Source organism: Adelges cooleyi, unplaced genomic scaffold, assembly GCF_023614345.1.
Source record: "Adelges cooleyi isolate 19-005CV unplaced genomic scaffold, UGA_ACOO_1.1 ACOO_flye_CR_arks_rails_tigmint_CR_PRNA_574, whole genome shotgun sequence".
Taxonomy (NCBI): Eukaryota; Metazoa; Arthropoda; class Insecta; order Hemiptera; family Adelgidae; genus Adelges; species Adelges cooleyi.
In genome coordinates, this window is record NW_026096268.1 from 2428698 (window position 1) to 2450543 (window position 21846).

General features: G+C 33.4%; 2 protein-coding genes across 3 annotated transcripts; one reads left to right on the forward strand and one right to left on the reverse strand.

Annotated features, from left to right (window-relative positions):
• The first annotated feature begins 945 nt into the window (after nucleotides 1–945).
• Nucleotides 946–10238, forward strand: LOC126843572 (uncharacterized). Of its 2 annotated transcripts, none has more exons than XM_050581176.1 (4): nucleotides 946–1074; nucleotides 7347–7582; nucleotides 8585–8800; nucleotides 9446–10238. In XM_050581176.1, exons 1-4 carry the CDS (start codon nucleotides 1055–1057, stop codon nucleotides 9889–9891), a joined length of 918 nt encoding a protein of 305 aa, XP_050437133.1. In that variant the 5' UTR covers nucleotides 946–1054; the 3' UTR covers nucleotides 9892–10238. The 2 variants fall into 2 exon arrangements, with proteins under 2 accessions (XP_050437133.1, XP_050437132.1); XM_050581175.1 differs by having other exon boundaries at nucleotides 947–1074; nucleotides 8585–8815; nucleotides 9446–10236.
• A 5711-nt stretch (nucleotides 10239–15949) lies between these two features.
• On the reverse strand, nucleotides 15950–21106 carry LOC126843584 (uncharacterized). The gene is made up of 2 exons (XM_050581196.1): nucleotides 20612–21106; nucleotides 15950–16769 (listed from the first exon to the last, which is right to left on the reverse strand). The coding sequence occupies exons 1-2, from the start codon at nucleotides 21039–21041 to the stop codon at nucleotides 16456–16458; spliced, it is 744 nt and encodes a 247-aa protein (XP_050437153.1). The 5' UTR covers nucleotides 21042–21106; the 3' UTR covers nucleotides 15950–16455.
• Nucleotides 21107–21846: the final 740 nt, after the last annotated feature.

A 21846-nucleotide genomic window follows, 5' to 3' on the forward strand; every position in this document is an offset into this window, starting at 1 on the left:
AGCCGTCATCTGGACATATTTTATGTTCCTCGAATGTACAATTTTCTTCGAACGCAAACGTCTTAAAGGCGTCTCGCGACAAATATGATCCGTCAAAGTGTTATAAAGCGCATTTGGAAATCGCACAAATTCCTGTTTTTCGCTCAATTTGCAGCCGGACATGGTGGCACAGGGGTTTTCTAGCCGCTCAGTTCGGATCAGGCGGACAATGCGTGTTAATGTGGATAGTGTACGGATTATCAGGCGGATATCGGTTTTCCGGCAAATTAACGTTTATTACCTACACGTCATCGTGAATAGTGCTCTCTGGTATACATGCAAAACTGACAGGTCGCTGTCGATCGAATGTTTATCTCATTGTTGTACACGGTGTACCTATGCATACATTATTAATACGTTTGCGGCGGTACGCATAGACTTTTCATCATCATCATTATTATTATTATTATTCGGGTAAACGTCAATAGGGCGATTAAAACCCGCGCGTGTTCCTGACTGTGCACAACAATTATTATCCTGGCCGAACAACGGCCGCCGGCGGAGAGGAACGGACGAGGATAGCGCGAGAGAAAAGGGCAAAAAAATCACCACGATGACGATAATGATAATAATAACAATAATAATAATAATATTATAATAATTTGTAAAAGATTTTCACCGCGTGTATTTGCACAAGGCCGCCCGGATAATTCAATGGAAGGCGGCATGTAATTTTCATCAAATGGCCAAGTAGAGCACTTTTCATTATTTACGCTCTGTTACTATAACCATATGTCGTCTTCGTCGCCTGCACAACAGCACCACCACCGCCGCCGACATCATCTCCACCGCCGTCTCTTCCACCATCTCCGTTTTCGGCGTGTGCCCCTTGTGCCGGTAGCACACACACACACACACACACCGCACACAGCAAACCCCGGCGACCCAGGCACGGCCGAATAAAACGAGCGACCGCCGGCGGATCATCGTTCAGTCATCAGTGACCAACCGTCCGTAGTTCCTCGCAATTTTCCACCAACTCCGCTGCCGCTGCCGCCGCCGTTTAACGACAAATATGGATACGTCGGTGTTATGGTAAATTCATATTTTTACTTAATAATATTTTTTTTCAAGTACTATTATCGCGTATATTACCGTTTAATAGTGCACGAGGTCATAATAATCGCATCTACCGGAAAACGATGCGACTATTGAAGTTTCCGCCTTTTGAACAACATATACCGTTTAAGCGAAATAATAACAATACTACATAAATAATTGTTAGTGTAGATTTTGCTTCAACTATGTCAAATGGACGGTTAACGCTAGCATCTGTCGAATTTAATTTACGGGTTTTCTGGATTTCTTTTGGACGACTTAAATATCTCGGCGATATTGCACTCGGTAACCGATAAATGCTGTTCGTTAGTTACCTATGTAACGTATGCATAATACTAAAATACATGAACGGTTTGATTCTATATCGTGTATTATCGACTTATCATTAAGGTTTCAAACCATAATCTCAATATGAGATGGGATTTTAAAAAAACCGGATCTACCACAAGCTGATAGATGCTACTATTTTTTAACCATAAAAATTAAACACATTCGAAAAAGTCGAATTACTTTTAGTTTTTGAACTTTATTGGTTTTTTAATCTCAGGTTTGACTTTTTCAAAGCAACAAACATTTTTAGTTAAAATTTATATCTACTAACTGTAATCAAACTGTATTCCAAATATTTGTAGTACCAACTAAATAGTTTTGATTAAAACAATTTGAGCTGTGACTTATCATATTTTTAGTACTGATATCTAACAAAATAATAATTAAATTAAAAAAATTAATTAAAGAAAAGTTGGACTTGCAATATGATTATTTATTTATTATTATTTGGCGTCAAATGACAATTAGTATCCAGTAATCCATAGCATAAAACTATTTAAAATTAATTGCAAATTTATTAGAATTAAAAAAAAATCTTGCCTGTATCTCGCACCAATTTTAATATATTCAATTTTTAAACGTTAGGTCTTGAAAAGAACACTTAAATTACATCTATACAATTATTAACTTTTGTGTTTATATTAACTTGTATTGCATTTTTTTAAACAAAGTGTATAGCTTAATGATGTGGTTTGTGTGAAACATATTTAGTTGCTGTTTTGAGTAAATAAAATAGGGTAGTTGTTCATTAGGTTCCTTCAAAACTACTTATTTTATATATTTTTCTTGCCACAGCATAAATTTCATATTTAGTTTGTATTTTTTACCATAAGTAAATCAGTGATGTTTTATGGCTTTTGAGTTTTTCCAGGCTTTGTAAAGTATTCAATAAGAGGTACATACATGTAATACATGATTATTATAGTTCTGTACTTATCAATCTATAGTTAAATCAATTTTTTTAAAACAATTTTATTGGTTGACGAACATCAATTTCCGTTGACAACATTCAGTAACAATAAATTATTATATGTTTTTGAATTTTAAGTATGAGAATTTTTATAGACAGTTATTTAGCAAACATAGAATACTTGTCAAAAATTAAAATAGCTAGACGTATTGGTCTAGTGAATAATGACATGTGCTAATAACTATTATTTTGTGCATTTTAACGAGACGTAGTAGGTTAGATTCGGACCTGAATCGTGAAATTGTCAAAGAGCTGAAGTTAACTTTTAACCGGACAAATTATTTTTTAGTTAGAACTTACTTAATCATTCTAAATAATTTAGTAATTTATTGTTTAATAACGTTATACGTATTCATATTATAAATAATACTTATACAAATCATTAAAAGTTAAAACTTAATTTTATTTTTGATACAATTTATTCAGTTCATTATAAGTTTTTAACTTAATTTTAGGAAATAAATGATCATATTATTAATTAATTTAAACAATTATAGCCCAAAAGGCTCAAGTACATTTCATAAAGACAAAACATAATAGAATAACAAATTAATGTTTGTTTTATTGTTGGTTTTACCATATTTAAATGTAATTAGTATAATTTAACTCTAACAAAGTTAATGTATACCGTCAACTTGCACAGCCTTAAAGACTGCATAGGTATTACCCGTTTCATAAAATATTATGTTTGTTCGAACGCGCCACAGTAACTTGGATGACCTATCAATTGTACTTGTCAACTGTTGCGCTTGGAAGTTTTATGTCGATTAGAATACACATTAGGTACGCGTTCGACATTTGCGGAGATCGGGGGGATTCTAAAAACCTTAAAACCCTTCAGGCTTAAAATTAGTGCTACATTTATTTTTATTTCAACAAATCTTCAATAAAAAATAATTGTAGGTATTTTGAAAATCACTAATTTTAAGTTTTACGATTTTCTAGTATCCCAAGTATCCCCTTTCCTGATTTACGCCAATGTCGCTCGGCTATTAAAATATAAAAATTGAAAAAAATCGGCGGACGATTTCTGGGCTAACACGCATACCGGGTACTGCACTACGGTAACCTACATTATATTGTCGGAATAATGTAAAACACCGGAGCTGCTATCATAATGGACGGAATCGTACACGTGTGTTTTGTTAATTACACATAAAAGTGACAGTCATTGCGCAATTATTCCACTCAACGCGTGTGACATTAAAACTTTTGAACATAACAACAGTGTGTAGGTACAGTTTCCACTGATCGAGTTAACCCGTTTTCGCGAAACGTACTGGTTTCCTTCGGCGGCGGGCGTCCGTCGTTCACACAGGCGTTGTATTATTTACATTAGATATAACTACATCCGTGTAATGTTGATAACAAAATAATAATAAAATAGAGAATATAATAATATTTATAAATATATTTGATGCACAATATATTATCACTAATGTGTCCCAGAGCAGCTGCTGCTGTACGCACGACGCATACCGATCGTCCGCAGTGGTCTTTACGCACAGCTCTGTTACAGAATGCGTCCGAAAAATAAATGGGAAAAAAAGAAATAATAAAAAATTAGGTCGGCCGAGTAAAAATGTATAATATATAAATCTATATACGAAGATATATATATATATATATATATATATTTTTTTTTTTTTGTATTATTTGTTGCGTTGACGGACGGGTATAACACGGATATAGGCAACCGCCGGGAAGATACGGACGCTAAATAATTGTCTCATTTGCCCGACTAAAAACACTCCGGAGCGCAGGCATACAACAATAATATATTACATTGTACATTATACTTATGTATAATATATATATAACTATGTAGGCAACCGCGGCCGCTGACTGTGGCGAAACGCGTGAGACAAATGAATTGGACGCGTGGTATTCGTCTTGGTCTACACTAAATACCTTGTACCGTCGATCTGGTAAAATCCATCGTTACACTATGTACTTGCCCGGTCCATCGTTGATATCGTTATTATTTTTTTAATGGTACCCGGTATATTTTAAATTACGTCGGGTCCAAGCATATGATTTTCGGCGGTTTCACGCTGTACGACGAATAATTCAAACTTAACGAATCTGCGTCAAAGTCAAAAGTCTAAAAAGTCAAAGTTCCACGTTTCCATCTGACTATTGGAATTGAAAATTTTAATCTGCACCAACTAACATATCTTTTGACGGGCGAGGGCGAAATCTGCCCCTCATCAGCGTACCAGCTGTGTAATTTATGCAATTAAACATTTTAAAAACGTGCCTGATCGGAAAGAATATTGGTTCCCTTGATGAAAATGTTTACTTGGTCTAGATACCCTTACGGTACAGCGACTTCATTTCAAAAAAGTAGCGAGGAAATACGGTATCGGCTCAGGAATTGATTCGGTTTTTGGACTATTATTTGCCCTCCCCACGCCTCATAACCCTCATCTGTGGTAAGGTAAGACCCGCGGCGATCGTCGCGCGCCTAGCCAGGGGTATTGGCCCAGTGAACTCGAGCCGGTACCTAAATCCAAAACACAAGGGGACGACGTCGGCATGCGGAGAGACATAATGACGGTTTACGCGGAAAGAAGACTTTTGTGATTAATCAACGCCGCGAGAGAGCAGACAGAGTACAAAAAACAATAACCATGCATTGTCATCGCGAAGGATCAATGAAAACACTATGTGTATAGGAATTAAATAGCTATACCCACATGCGATGCAGATATGTGTATATTATCCGGCGGCCGGTGGTACAGGCGTATTTTAGGTGTAGGTATATAACTATATACTTACGCTGAGCTATTTAGCCACATATATTGTAATTTATTTATACTATATAGGTACAGCCTGTACACCTACTTGTGCGCTCTACACGATTGTCGTGTCCAAACAGTAAAAGTCGACAAATCAGACCATGTAAACACCTCGACGTTTCGGTGTTTAACCGCGGTTGCTCGTTGGAGTAATCATAATTATTACTGTGCTTTCTGTGACTTTATTTTATCATATTATCGTTATTACTAGTATAATTTATTTTTCTTCTCAACTATCGTCGTCGTTGTTGTTTAAACAATGTAATAATTAACGAGGCGCATTCGGCACACTAACGTTGGATACCGTGAAACGACCGTAACCATTTCGGTTCATGATGATTACTCAGTATTAATATTTCGGATAAACGATTCAAATCGGCCGTTGTGTTATTTGAACAGTACGGTCATTACCTATATCATTATCGGGTAAATTGAGCAGGAGATTTTGCGACCATCGCGTGTGCGTCCAAGCGCTTTCTAATCTGAAATCGCCGAATCATTTATAATATTATTATTATTATTATTATATGTGTCCGTGTAGACTCAAAAAGCAATTGTTTATGCATAAATATATTATTTCCTTTTTAATGATTGAAAAAAAAAACGGAAAAACACTTACGCTGTCTTCGCGTAAATAGATTTGCAATGGTTGTTATTAAAATCAGTAATTTAGTAAATATTGTAATAAAGTGAACGCATATAAAATATTATTCGACGTTGGGTTTTTTAGATTTTATCCATTTTATGATATTTTGCCAAATTATTCGTACTCATTGCTACTGGTTGGGATGGATTATAAACGTGTTCAAATCATTTTCGTTTAAAACTTTTTGATAGTAAAACTGTGGACAAATAGATAACGTTTTTTTTATGTTTATTATAGTCATCAGCTAGACTTTATTATCAAATTCGTGAACCCAAAATTGTTAAAACAAATAAGGGGAATAACAGGGTCCAGGGAACTTTTGACTTTAGGGCTGTTCGAGGTATCAATTATGTTTTCTGGTCCATCTGTGTTGTGTGACCTAATGAAGAAATCGGTCAACTGATTTCTGACATATTACATAAAAGAAGAAAAAAAAACATGAATGTAAAAACCAATAGCCCCACAGGTCCACGTAGGATCTAATAAAATATAAATTACAATAACGGGTTTTCAAATTTTGCGACTTGTCACGAATCCGACGCGTCACGGTAATTATTACTGTCACCGACGTGAGTTTATTGTGTACTCATCAAAATAAGTAAACATGCTTATAGATATTTGCTAATAGTTGAAACTTCAATGTTTTATTATTTTTAATTGTTAGATTAATTATTTAACCTTATAAGTGATTGCTTTACAAATATGGGACAGGAACTGCAGAAGCCTCCAAGCGGATTTTTTTACAATTTTTTTTTAGTATATAATATAAATTTTTGTGAGTTGGTATTATTGTACCAATATTATTACTCTAGCATTTCCCGAGGATCCCAAGGCAATACCTATTAACGTTTTAAATATTAATATGCCTGTAACCAAATTGATTCAACGCCAATATACTTTTATGACGATATTTTAGATATTGTATTTTATTAAATATTTTACGGAATTCCTTTATCGGCGTTTCAATAGCGAATAAACACGGTTTGATTTAAAATAACGAAGAGGAAAAATGGAAAACCCGGTAGACTGTCAGATATATTATAATATATATATATATTTTTTTAATCTGACATTCGTGAATTGCACATTTGTACCTGTTATTACAATTTTACTAAACGTCTCGAAATACTATGTAGGCCAATCGTATTATACTGTTTTCTCACATTCTATGAATATTATCTACAATAATAATATTACGGATCTAATTGTAATATATATATATATATATATACATATTTTACTATTATATTGTGTTCGGGCCGGAGTAGAAAACACGATCATAATCCTAATATATATATATATATATAACAATAATAATAATAAGGATTTGGTCGATGCGAACAGACAAACGCGTTGTCTATGATCTGTCGGAATATCGTTTGCGTGGATCGACTTATTTTGGCGTATAATAGTAGACAATTGATGGACGTGATGGATTTGTACAATAAGGAGAAATGAACATTGTTAGATTTAAATGTTTTTTTTTTTTGTCTAATTCCAGGGTAGCTCTTTTGGGCTCGATGATATTGTGCGCGGTCAGTTCAGAAGCACCGCCACCCCCGTCGCCGGCGTCGCCACCGCCATCGGCTTCCTCGACCGAAGCGTCTGGTTTCCGTATGCTGTTCAACGCGTACCGGCAGTGTTCGGACCAACAGGACACGGTGGTGTGCTTGAAAGGAAGAGCCCTGAGGATGTTGGACAGAGCCACGCAAATGGAAAACATCCAGCTCGCAGACGGTAAGTACTAACGCGAAAATCATCCACAAAAACAGTAAATCATGATCATATATTAGGTGCATAATACACTGTTTCTTTGACAACGATCGATGATCGACGATGCCGCACCAAAGAGGACTATTTGTTTTCTCAGCGCCGTCGCCGCAGTGCATACTCGATAACGGCACTCGGTTAAACATAATATAACATATACATATATACATAGTTGGTAGTAATAATAACGATAAGTAATTAAATCTGACAGGATGAGTGTCGAAGTGTTAACAATAATAATAATTAAACGCCATGATGAACGACGCGCTCATCTTCGAAATTTACTGTTATTCGTTCTCGAAAACCAAAAACAGTGTTAGGGCTTTAACGTATATTAGCTGTTTATTATAATATACAAAGTGCTATATATCAAGCAACAGCTATTACAACAGACGAGTTCTGACTTTTTGCGACTAATCATGCGACTCCACGATGAGCACGTTATAGTTTCTATTCAGCACTGAGATGCAAACGTACGGTATTGTTTCAACCCAAAAAAACTTCATTTCTACTCAGCGGTAATACTATTAAGCTTGAATCAGTTTAGTCAGATTCGTCTTACTCGTTTAAGACATTTTTGAGTTGTCGATTTTCTATGATTTCTTTTAACCATTACGCCATTCGACATAGACCAGAATTAATTGCCACTTTATACGTTTCTATTTGAGCACTATCAATATATACAAGTTGTTTTTTGATAAAATATTACAGTAGAGCGAAACTCAAATAACCAACGATTATGAGAGAAGGAGAATATTTATTCGTTTTTAAATAGATTTTGTTTTTTTAAACCTAGGAAAAAATTGACAAATGTTTTATGTGGTCACAAACTTAGTTAAATTTTTTTAAACGTTTTGTTACACCAAAAACAAACCAGCAGATCGTATAACAATGCATAAATGACCATTATAATGCTGTATGAAACTGTACCTATTTAATGACAAACGTCTTCTGATTGTGTTATTGCAGGCGTTTCGCTGGTGAAAAAATCTGAGGCTAACGGCAGATCTTTGGACGTGGATAACAGCGAAGTAGCAGAAAACGTCGTGCCCGAAAACTCGGCCGAGTTCAGCAAACAAGTAGACTCTATGTTGTTCGACAAGATCTCTAGGTTTGCCCGGTCTAGGTCCCTTCAGCTGACCATGCCTCAGTCGTTGACTGAAGAGGGTAGAGACTTCGATGACGGTGTGTACTTGGCCGGTAATGACAACAACGTTTGAAGCACACGTCCAAAGTAAACGTAGTCGGCACGATTCGGCTACGTTCAAAACAACCATAATCAAATTTTAATACTAAACCGATTAAAAGATACATTAACAAATTATTAACTTTACTAACTACGATTAATATATATTTTGTAATTCACCCAAGGCTGGACAGCGTGAATACCTACACTTTTTTTTATCATAAAAAAATACATTTTTTTCCTTCAAAATGACTCCATATAGAAAGTATTAATTTTCTCCTTGATTAAATTTCTTTCTACAAAAATACCTTTCATTCATACCTCGACTTTGAGTTATATTTAACGTTTAAGTAATTGCAATTATCAATATCTAACAGCCAAAACTGATCGCGTGGTGTCATTAACTATCAACCGTAAACTGATCCAGCTTTGCGTTTGTACATTTATTATTATTAACAATACAACCGTAACGGCTTTTTATTTATTATTCAACGCGTTTATTAGTTTTAACAAAACGGGTGCTTGAAATGCTCTTACCGTAATGCGGAGACGCTTACAGACTATCGTTAACGCAATGCGTGTCGATGTAAGTTTTTCGATATGCGACTTATACGATATTTGTTTTCTTTTTTTTTAACTCGTAGGTCGCAAGAAGAAGAAGGACAAGGGCGGTCACGTTTACTTGATGATGCTCAAGGGCGGTCTGCTGGCGTTGGCCTACAAGGCGCTGGCGCTGTTGGCCGGAAAAGCACTGTTGGTGAGCAAGATAGCGCTGACGCTGGCCATCCTGGTGGCGTTCAAGAAACTGTTCAGCGGACACGGGCATTCGTCCAAGACCACCTACGAGATAGTCAAGCAGCCCGTGCTGTCCCATTCCCATCAGTACGCCGCCCCGGGTGCCGTGGACACGTTCGGCAGCTACGACAACAGCGGACCCTACGCCAGGAGCATAGCGCAACCCGAGATGCCTTACCCGCAGTTGGCTGCCTACCGGGCACACATTAAGGGGCCCATGATGTCGCCATCCGGTTCGTCGCCCGTCGTTTCCGGTATCCAACACGACACGAGTCTCAGAGACGAAGCCCTTTGAGAGGCCGCCTCACACCTCACACGCGATTTCCACCATAACATGACATCGTAAATGTCTTATCTAAACGGTGTAAAAAAAACCCTTAAACGGTTAAGATTAGAACAATAAGACTATAACTTATTATTTTTTTTTATTATTATTTATACGATTTTTTATGAAATTATTTATTTATTTTAACTATTGTAACATCGTACTTTGATGATTTTTTTTTTATACTAAACATATTTATTTATTTATTTATCGTTTTGTTATCGATTTTATGTTGTAATCTTTTCGCGCTCAAAATATTTAAGAAAATCTTGTTGAAATATTGCCATGATTTGACGTACTTATACAATAATAATAATAAAAAAAAAATGCGATTACCTTTTCATATTATATATTTTTGTTATCGAATTCCTTCTAATTACACAGTAATGATATTATTCGTGTTTTGCAAAAGTTACAATCGTTTTATATTATTTCATAGCTCTTCGACAAAATAAAATATTTTTACATAATTGTTTGGGTTCCGTCATTATTTCAGTCTCACAATAATTTTAAACCATAGCATTTAAAATGTATATAGTTTACAAAATACGAACTTCAAGTTACAAAAAATATAAATGTAAGGAAAACAATAATATTATGTTTAACAGCATTACCTTAAACAGCACATTTTACAAAACTCAATTATGAATTATTATTATATTAAACTATAACAAATATAGTTATGTTATCCCTTGTTCACGAGCATTAAAACGATTTTCTTATAACTTAAATTAGTGTAAATATTCTTCTAATTTAATGTATTTTTAATAATCATATCTTCGAAATAAAATGGTTTCTGTTCTGGTAAACAATTAAATTGATAATTTGAATAAACTATTTACATTGATTTATGGTTAGCAGTAATAGTTTTGAATGAAAACAAATAACTAGAAAATAAATATAAATAATAATTATACGAAGCAAACATATTTAAGCCTCGTATTCCTAAAGTCAGGCAATGTCGGACATGTTTACCAAATTAACATATTTAAAAAAAAAATTATAATATTCATACCATACTATTTATTGCATAGCATCAATTATTTATAAGAACAGTTTTTTTTTAAATGTATTTATTATATAAAAAAAAAATGTTATAAGACATTCCATGGCTCACCCACCGTACACCATTACCTGACTTTTGGATTTTTTATTTTGCTTAATTTGATTACACGTTAATACCTATAAACACATTTTTTAAAATTGTTTTATCGCAAAAAGTTCACTATATGGTATGTTTTATACATTCTTATATGACATCAAATACTTGGTGGAAGCCAACACTCTTACAAAATTTACTTATGTCAAGCAATAAAATTGATACACGCGTTAAAAAATATATTTCTCATGTATAACAATTTATACTGAAACAAAAAGTGTTGGCTTTTAGTGTAAAGTGGTTTTTTTACGTAACGTTATTGTTTTTTTTCGATTTTCCCATAAAAAAATTAATTTTGTGTTGGTAAGTAATAAGTACAGTATATGTAGAATATTTATTTAAACACGATTTTAAATTTTAACTCTTGTTGTACAGACGATTTAAAAAAATACTTAAAGATGCGATTTTGTTTTGAGTAAAATTATCAATTTAAATGATCATTGTAAACTATTGTCCTAACTCATAAAATAAACATGCATAAAAAATAAATAAAACTAGTATTATAATTTTGTAATATTAACAATATTATTCAATTATAAAGTATTTTGATATTTATAATTATTATATCGAATTTTTATATATTAAAACAACTAAATGTATCATTAATAATTATTTCTTTTACTTTTTTTAAAATACTTTTTTGATTTTATTGTTGTCATTATTTAATAACTTTTAATGTAATAGATATAACGATTTAAGTAAATAATAATTATTTATTGTAAATAAGATTAAATTTAATTTTGAAGCTATTTAATTACATAGTCTAAAATATAATAAATATCAAGTGCAGGCATTAGTTGTGTACACGATTAAAACGTTTTTGCACCATTGCATATTATTATATTGAGTTAGACACCACTTATCTACAACGAAACAAATTATAATGTTTACTTACCTGTTGATTATTTTTATTGTTAACTTGAAACTTATATTATTACTATGGTAAACATATAATCTGAAATGTAACGCTGGTGCTTCCCATATAGGCAAAAACTATTTTTATTTAGGAATGTAGCTAATTGTCAACTTAATATTTTCAATATAGCGATTAGGTTAGTATAATACGTACTGCAATAATTTGAGGGTTTTATGTAACCCGAACTATCATTAAATCAGTCATTTACTCTACTTATCAAATGTTAACAGCTCTATTTAAAAAAAAATCATATGTCATTTACATAAAATAACAATACATTTAGAGGAATAAAAATCATTTAAAAACGGCTTAACCTCATGATCAAAATTTTCTCTAAGTATTCCAACCTGTATAACTTTGATAGTAATAATCAAAATTTATCAATTGTGTTAGTTCAATAGATTGTTCTAACTTTTTTCCAATTGTGAAGGGTAGTCTGTCATTGTAAATGTATTTAGGAGGACATGTTGGTTCGTTTTGGTCTAAAATGAGGCCTCTAATTTTTGTTGCCCCATTTTTAATATGTTTTGCTGGTCATTTATAAATTCATTTTTTTCATATTCAATTACAAAGAATGTTTTTTTTTCTGATTTTAAAATTTAAAAAAAAACCCTAACTGTACTCATCCCATCTTTGAACTACGGCGAAAACATTTGGTTTGAGCGTCCAATTCTATAAAATAAAGACGTTTTATAAATTTTAAAAATATTACTTTCTTTGTGTTCTATTCAATTTTAAAATATTTATTTTAAGACACTATAAGTTTGTAAAAAGTTTTCAAAAAATTATAGACCAATCGGGTCATTAGTTAATTATAAGACCGCATATTGTACACATGTATAAATTATATTAATCGTTAGTATGCGAAGTTTTTGTACAACGCTTAAGTGGGTTCAAAAGTAAACAAAAATGTAAAGATATAATTTTTTACTAAAGTATTGTGTATTGAATTCTTACATAGGCGTTAACTCGGATACACAATTTTTTTTTACTTTAGAAAAATACGTTTTGTGTGATACTTTGTGTACCATTGCCACTGCTTACGTAAATGAAAATATATTATTCGTTTGTATACAATAATCTTACACATTCAAAAGACTGTAGTAAACATTTTTTAGATTTTTGAGTTTGCGTTATAATAATGCGCACCTAACGTCAACAAATGCAGGATTTTTAGAATTGCATGGCCCATCTGACTTATTGACGATTTTCTAAAATAATGAAAAAACGACGATATTTGAATCATTTTTGGTTTTCATCATACAGTAATATTTTAAGGTCATTAGAATTTTTTTTCCTTCGGTAAGAGGATTTAGGGAGGAGCGATATTAACAGGTCGATAAGTAAATATTCAGATTGTCAACCCACACAATGTTTTCAAAATGCACACTTACAGTGTTTGAGTCAATTTTTGGGTTTTTCATTATGAAAAAAAAAAATGTTTTTTCACATTACATTATGTTAGACCTATCTGTAGGTCTAACTTCATATAAAAGAAAAATGATATACTTGATTACACTTGCCATGTAAATTAAATACTTGCAGTTCAAAACTTGTTCCTTTCTACATAGTTTCGTATAGTAGATATAGAGTTTAAAATATACCTACCTGCAATAAATATAAACATAGGGGGATTTAAGAGTGCGCACGGGGGTATTAGCCTCCCCTCCATACCAATTGGCTTTTTTCTTTCAGGAAATGTTTTATTTTTATTTAATTACGAATCATTTAACACTAAACAACGTCTGATATTTTTACTTCATATTTTTTTAGAACTTATATTAAATGATTAGAATTTTAATTTTGTATTATATTATTTTAACTTCGTATTTCTAAGGTATTTCTATAAAACAATGTTTAATTAATTATACTTTATACACATGCTAAAATTATAATTGAGTAATTAAACTATATATTTTATTACAAACTATTCGATATTTACTTATTATTTGTTTTAATGTTTAATTAAATACTTTTTTTTTTTTAATTCCATCACTTATTCGAAAAACAAAGTTAATATACATATTCATATAATTTTTGTTGTTGAGTATTACATAATATTGGAATCTTAATAAAATAAATCCAAATCCTTTTGGTAATAATTCATAAGCAAAAATGATTTAATTTGTTAATTATTCAAGAAATTATTTTTAATCGAGTTATGAATAACAAATATACTTTTAATCGATGATAAAAAAATGTTAAGTAATCAAGTTAATTTTTGATTAAGCAAATTAATATAAATAAATAATAATACATTCAAAATAAACCAAGATAATGGTTCATCTACAAATAACAAATACCTATTTTGTACCTAAAATTTACCTATTGTAATAAGTATTAAATTTTGTCCAACTCTGCTGCATGTGTGATGTGCCCATCTACCCATGGTTTGGTGTAGGTATAGTAGCCATCTCGTGGCCATTATTATATTATTAAGCTCTTATACTGCCCACCATATTAAATGTAATTTAAAAAAACCGGTTGTGGCTGTCGTTTAATGGGTGGAAACGAAAAAGATTTAATATCCGTTTATTAGTGGAGCTCGTGAACTTTGTGCACCAATGATTTGCTTAATATATTTCAATAATATTGAACTACATCTGTTGTGTTTAGATAATATATAAACAATTATTGACGTTTAATACCAAAAAAATGACTCGCGTTACGGTCGACTTAATTACATACAGTTTACATCGTTCGGGCCGGTTACAAACATTACAGTATTATTATGTTAAAGCCGATGAATTGACAGAATCTCCGCCCCGTGGTCGTCTTCTTTTAATTTACAGCGATTACATTTAATGGACTTATAAATGGTCAACAGTTACTTAAGTAGAATACTGCACTTTCACAATACATCAAAATAGCCTACTGGGTTTGCTCGTAGAAGAATACACGATTGTTTTAGCTTAGTTTTTTTATAAGTTATATACATAATTTAATATAATGATGATCTATTTTTTCAACGCGAAACGTGACAGACGCCGTAACTGTATATTATTATATCTACTAATTGTAAGTGTTGCTATAAACAATAACAATTAGTAATAATTATAAAAATGAATTTATATATTATGTTTAGTTTAATTTACTATATTAATTTCTTCCTCTTCACAAATCCATACCTTTTAATTAAATAGGCAATTTCGAAAAATAGTCATGTTTCTAAAATTAAACTTTACAGGATAAAAAAAAGAAAAATGGAAATAGTGGGTCATTTTTCAAAATTGGCGTTCATTTACTGTGAAAGTTGTTATATTCCAAAATAATTATAATTAAACATAAATTAATTCTACTGACTTAAATGTCGGGAATTTAAATTGCTTAAGAATATTTTTAATTTAATTTTTAAATTAGTTTCATGTGTCTCTGTTGTTTGATTAAATACATGTGAGTATTATTTTGTATTATATGTTCCGTTATGAAAAAGAAAAACTCTAGTTGTTTTTTATGAGGTGTTCTATATCGTTAGTAATTAAAACATGAGAAAAGTTGTTATTGTATTGTAAACAGAGACTGAAGAAAGTATAACGCCTAAATAGTGAATGTAAAGGGAACTGTATGAGTAGGCGTTAATTGTAATGTCTTTTTATAAGTCTAACTAAATGTATTGTATGACTGGGTCTAAACAGATTCCGTCTTTGTCTATGTATAAATGATAACGACCATTCATACTTGAAATCTAGTCAATAGATAGTTTATAGAGTATGAGAGTTCAATAATTTACCATTTATCTTATTAAAACAGAGCAGTGCATCTAAAATCCATTTAGCGTTCCGGAATTTTCCAAAAAAATGTACCAACAATTTTTCAATATAATGATTATTTTTTTTCTAAAAGACAAAGTATTTTTTCCAGAAAATAATTGTTCATTTAAAATTATTTAAAACTTAAATGTCTGATTCGTTAACGATACCTTGGGCATTAAATGCAGAGAACAGCAATATTGTTCAAGATCTTTTCGTTGATTTCATAGCTGTTAATAATACAGTAATGGCAAATAAAAATAATATTTTTCACGTGTTGATAATTTCGTTATATTTGACTACACATGCGATAATAATAAATTAATAAAATAACACACAAGACATGAGATGTCGGCGTCGCGGTTATAATAGGCACGCGACCGCTAAAAAAACTAACTACGCTACAAATAAATAATAATATTATGATCAATAAATAATTTAAGGCGCGATAATAAATATGAAAATCGTTAACATCGTTGATTTTATAATATACAAATAAGCCACTCGCTGCACATAAATCCGGCGCGGCAACCGTTTTCATGCGGGATTTCCATATTTTAATTTTTATCTGCGGAAATACCGTTTGAAATCGGCCGCCTTCGGGTTCGTGTATAGATCAGTTAAGTCTGGTTTTCTGTGAATATTATAAAATCAATGACATCATACACACAGAGACGTTGATTAGTTAAGTTGTTCGCTTTGATGGCATCTTATTGCTTGTATGAGCTGTACGCCATTTGATTGGCCACCGACGCCGACCTCTTGTCCCATCCACCGCCCGCACCGCCGCCCGACGCCCAACCACTTGACGGATGCGCCTCGTGCACCACGTGCTCGGAGGACTTGCTCATCATCAGCTTCTTGAGTGCGATGATCAACGACAGGATCAGAGCGATTTTACTAATGATCAAGGCTTTGCCGGCCATCAGGAACAGCACGCCGATCGCCAACGGGATGATCATCATGGCTTTCATCGCCATGCCAGTCATCATCATGCCCATGGTTTTCTTCATTTTTCCTCGTCCTGCAATTGAATAACGACATCAAAATTAATTTAATCTTATACCTGCAACAGGATATCTTTTGTCGTTTTTACATGTATTAATAGCTGTAGTAATATTAGGGGTGTCGCAATGATATTATTGCATTGTTACATATTTTATTGTTATAAATGATCTAGGATGCGTACACCGAGAGCAAGATTTTTCTTACATTCCGTGTAATCAAACAGGTGTCAGCTGTTGATACAAATAATGCCGATAAAGTTGGAAACAACGCCGATCAAGACAGATGGATGGAACATAACAGATGATCAATCACTATACATTCTGTACACCGGATTACCGGATATTTCTATTAGATTACCAATAGGCCAAAAAACAACACTTAAATAGTTTATTTGAAAAAAGGCTTATATTGTCTACCTTTGCGACCACATTTCGATCGCGGCGTTGTAAGATGCCTTAGAATTCGGATGATCCGAAAAATGTGAATGATTCTAAACTATATATTATGTATCATTAAAACTTGTTTTATTGGATGATAAGGTATGACGATAGCGAGGAAACCCGGACAGTTTACAAAGGTCGGGAGTGTAAAAGGGATAAAATATGTCTTTTAGAAGCAAACCGGGAAAGAAGAACTTTCCACCCTCAAAGGTAATTCATAGGACTTTTCGCCTAGCAGCATTGACAGTAGACAGTAGGGAATGTAGGGAAGCGTGTGAAGAATAGGCCCTGGAATTCGTGTGAACTGTCACTTTTGTTTATCGGGTAGGCCAGGAAGAAGGTACTTGATATCATACACTAGTATGACTGGTAATGGCAGATTCTTGGTAGACCTACCATTAGGCTGTCCGTCAAATCGAATTAAAATACTTGTGAAATGTACTTTGCCGTTACGCAACTAGGCCCAAGCGCAAAAATTGTACATACACCGAAAATATATAATTGCGTAGGTCGCATCTATAACACCACTACAATGTACTATGTTGGTATGAAAATAAATAAATACGAGTACTGCATAGATTATAGTTATATGTACGTCTAGCTGTTGGCGTATGCTTCGAATTCGGCGTTCCGTCGAATTATTATTATGTTATTTCGGTTCGGTTCGGACTCGAAATGGAAACGGAACCGACCTAGTCGTATGTAAAATCACAATGTTATCACGCTGGCGGAAATATCATTGTGTAAAACGTGTATAACAAATAATAATAAATATAAATAATAGTAACAATGGGCCAATAACAACGTGCATGGTCTGACACGGCAAATAGAGTACCTTCGTGTTAGTAACGGACCACCTTATGCGATTGTGTGTGTGTGTGTGTAATATTATATTAGTAAGTATATATTATTATATATGTAAGTTGGTCATTATAATATTAGCTGTAGGTACAATATAGCTGGAGTATCTTCGTTACACTTATTTTTGAGTCGTCCGAATACAATATACTGTTTTCGGGTCGTTAAAACGGGATTGAAATTGCCGGCCTGGTAGAAGTCATGATATTATTATTATTATTAGTGCTATGCGACTTATAATACACGGTGTGTACAGAACACAACCCGTAAAAATCGTAAGTCACGAAGAAGCGTCGCATATATTAGCGAAAATAATAATAAGTTCTACCGGCCTGGTATTGTGGATAAAAGAGCTATTGCTTAGTAATGTATTCGAATAATATGTTAATGCTATTTTTATTTATCAGTGTGGTACTTTTGAAGTTACACACATTTTTGTTTGGAAAAGAGGAAATAAAAAATTAATTTGCGTTGGAGTTGTTGAAAATGCTAGGTGGGTCTCGCCGCTTTTATCCGGCCTACAATACAATAATTATTGTGGCGGATGAAGTACTAATTACATTAACACTGGATTGCGCAAAACTTTATTGCTCTCGTGAATCGTGTTCGAATTTAACGCCTAGTACTAAAAATATAGAAAAATGTAGAAAGTAGAAATAATATTATTTATGAAACCAATTAAGTCTTTCACAACCAGGTATTAAGAGTATTTTTTTTCTAGAGAATTTTTATTGTTACAGTTGTATTCTAATTTAACTATTTGAGTGCATCAAAACCAAAATTGTTATAAAAAGTTTGCCATACAGAGGCAGGGATTAAAACGATTCGAATTATGTATGATAATTATAATTAGGTAAATCGCTCGGAAAAATAATACATTATCGTTGGTATATCTCGATAGAATATAATTATCAATTATTTTAATTTAAGCCTGTAATCAAAATCATTATATAATATTTATAATGTTATTGTAACGACCATATTTTTATTTTTATATTTTTTGTACTGTGTCATTAATATAATAATACATATTTACACATTTAACCCTCTTTTTAGGACGTCTGTGTATTAAAGTAGTAATTTCATCAGTAACTCGAGTGTTTAAAGGTATCACAAACGAACCGTGTGCACGGTAAACGATTTTTCTCAACGGTATTAAAACCACCGTATTGTTTTCCTTACACTAATTTCACCTCGTTAAAATAGCGTATAAAATAAATTAACTAGACAAATTTTCTCAAACAATATTTTAAAGCAGTGGCAGACTGGGCTGAAGACGAGAGGGTAATCGGTCTCAGGGTCTCTGAAGTTTTGGACTTCTCTAGCCGTTATACTCATTATTTATAAGTATAAATTAACTAAAAAGGGATGATTTTTATGTAATAGACCTAAAGTCCGGATTTATATGTTTTTACATATTGTTACTGAGTATATGCAGTCTTATGAGGGTAAAAAATGTGGACGATTCATTCATCACAGAGTTCATAGGAAAAAGTTTTTTTTGCATATTTGAGAATATTTCATGGTTTAGGGAATATTTAGCTTATTTAGCATATTTTGGAATATTTTGTAAATTGTGAGAAAAACATAATAATTTATTTTAATTTTAAAATTATTATAATTAATATTTTCATAAAAAAAATACACGCAGTGATATTACTATTAAGTCGCCGCGTCGTGCCGTGCTGTTTACCAAACATGGTGGCTAACCTGCATACTGCATCGTTTTCATGCTGATAAGAACAACAAAAATTTACAAAATGACCAATAACCTGGTGAAAAGGGTAACATTATAAAAACCAAAGTGACTCAATTATGTGGAAAAAATAAAGGTTACCAAATGTTAGGAAAAGTTGGGAACATTTTATCTGGAAACAATGAAAATCTCCCAGAACATTTCACCCCTAGTGTAGTTGCTGATATGAAATTTGCTCCTTTAACATCAGTTGATGTTGAACGTTTATTTAGCCTCTACTAACACTTTTAAGCGATAGAAGAACTAACATGAGCCCAGAGAATATCGAGGAATACATAATTATTAACTCATATAATAAAATTTAAATAAGTGGTAAGTAATTTAAATTGTACTTCAATTTAATTCAAGTCAGAATTAAATTTAGAAGAATATTTAGTAAATATTCAATTTCAATAAAGGAAATATTGATTTTCATTCATTATTTTTGTTTATTTTTCTAATTTTTAAGAGAATATATGGAGAATATTTGTAGGTTTTTTAGAGAATATTAGAATCATATTTTAGGTGTTTTAAGAGAATATTTATCCGGACCTTAAGACTAATAGTAGACCAAATTTTAGAATCGCTCGGGACGATATTTTATCACAGTCCGTCCATGCTTTTAAAGTTGACGCCTTAAGTCTAAGTTTTAACATTGGTAATTGTACACTTCGCACCTTTTAGGAAATTTGTGTTTATGTTTTTATTTGAGAAATTAATTGAAATTTAAAATTTGTTACAAGTGTAATTTTTTGACTATCAGTTAGCGTAAACAGTGGTGAGTAAATATAGAGTATTGCCGTGCAAACGGTTAAGTGGGTTTACCTTCTTCGATGGATGTCCTCAGCTGTTCGGGTGTCATGCTGGGCAATCCGATTCTGAGCACGTAACCGTTGATCAGCCTGGCCACGGTGTCGAACAACATGCGGTTGAGCTTGTCGTGCCTGGTGTCCGGATCGCCGGCGGCCGGTACCGCGGCTTCGAGTTCGGTCTCGGTGACGGCCCTGCCGGCGCGGTCCGGACGGTCGCCGTCCCGTCGCACCAGGCTCAGCGAATCCGCCAGCGGTATGCTGTCCGCCCGGGACGCCCGGTCGAGCGTGGCGATGGCCTTCATCTTGAGGCAAGCCACCGGGTCTTCGGCGTGGCCGCAAGCGTCCGACCGGCCGAACGCCAGAGCGGCCACGCACAACAACGTCCAACGTCCACCGCCGCTCGTGCTGCTGCTGCTGCCGCTGTTGCTCCTGGAAACGGTCATCTTGATCGGGTGCGTTTGCGTGATGTGCGTGTATGCGTGTGTGTGTGTCCTACGAATGTACCGACGAAACGTGCACTGCATCGGCTGTTTGCCGCCCGATAGGTTTTATACACCCGTCAGAGGGGGGCCCGGGCGTACGCGCGCTCTCCTAGGGCCGTCTCCCCGCCCGGAACACGCTCGCACTTGACCTTTAACACTCTGCCGGCGTAAAAAAGCACTTTCATATTCCCACAGCACAGCCGCCGACCATTGTTGTGTGGCGACAGATTCGGTCTCGCTGGGCCGTCGCACGGTAAACCACGATACGCGTGTCTCTGGGCGCAAATCGTGGACTCGCGACGGGACGGGGTTTATAATAAAACATAAATAATAATGTCATATAACGATGCTGATTATCACTGTCGTGGTACTAACTCCTAGTTGTCACAAAGTCAGCGAAAAATGCACAAGAACAACACGAACGCGTGTATCATGTATGATCTTCTTATCTGTACAACGAACGATACTGAAGAATTTTTATTTTTTAAGTGACTTGTCGACTTTCCATTTTTTTTTTTTTACAGAAATAGCACAAACATGTTTTTGATTATTTAGAAGAAAAAAAACTACAATATTATAATATACCTTCTACGTTTTCGACAATTATTACACTTAAAGGACAACACAAAGTATCTAATATTAAATTAATACTAGCATGTTAATTGACAGCGACATATTACTGACGGTTTTAAATAAGGAAAACGGATACTTGATAAATTGTTTTTCCATGTAGAGTTTTTATTCGATTATACACAAAATATGACTG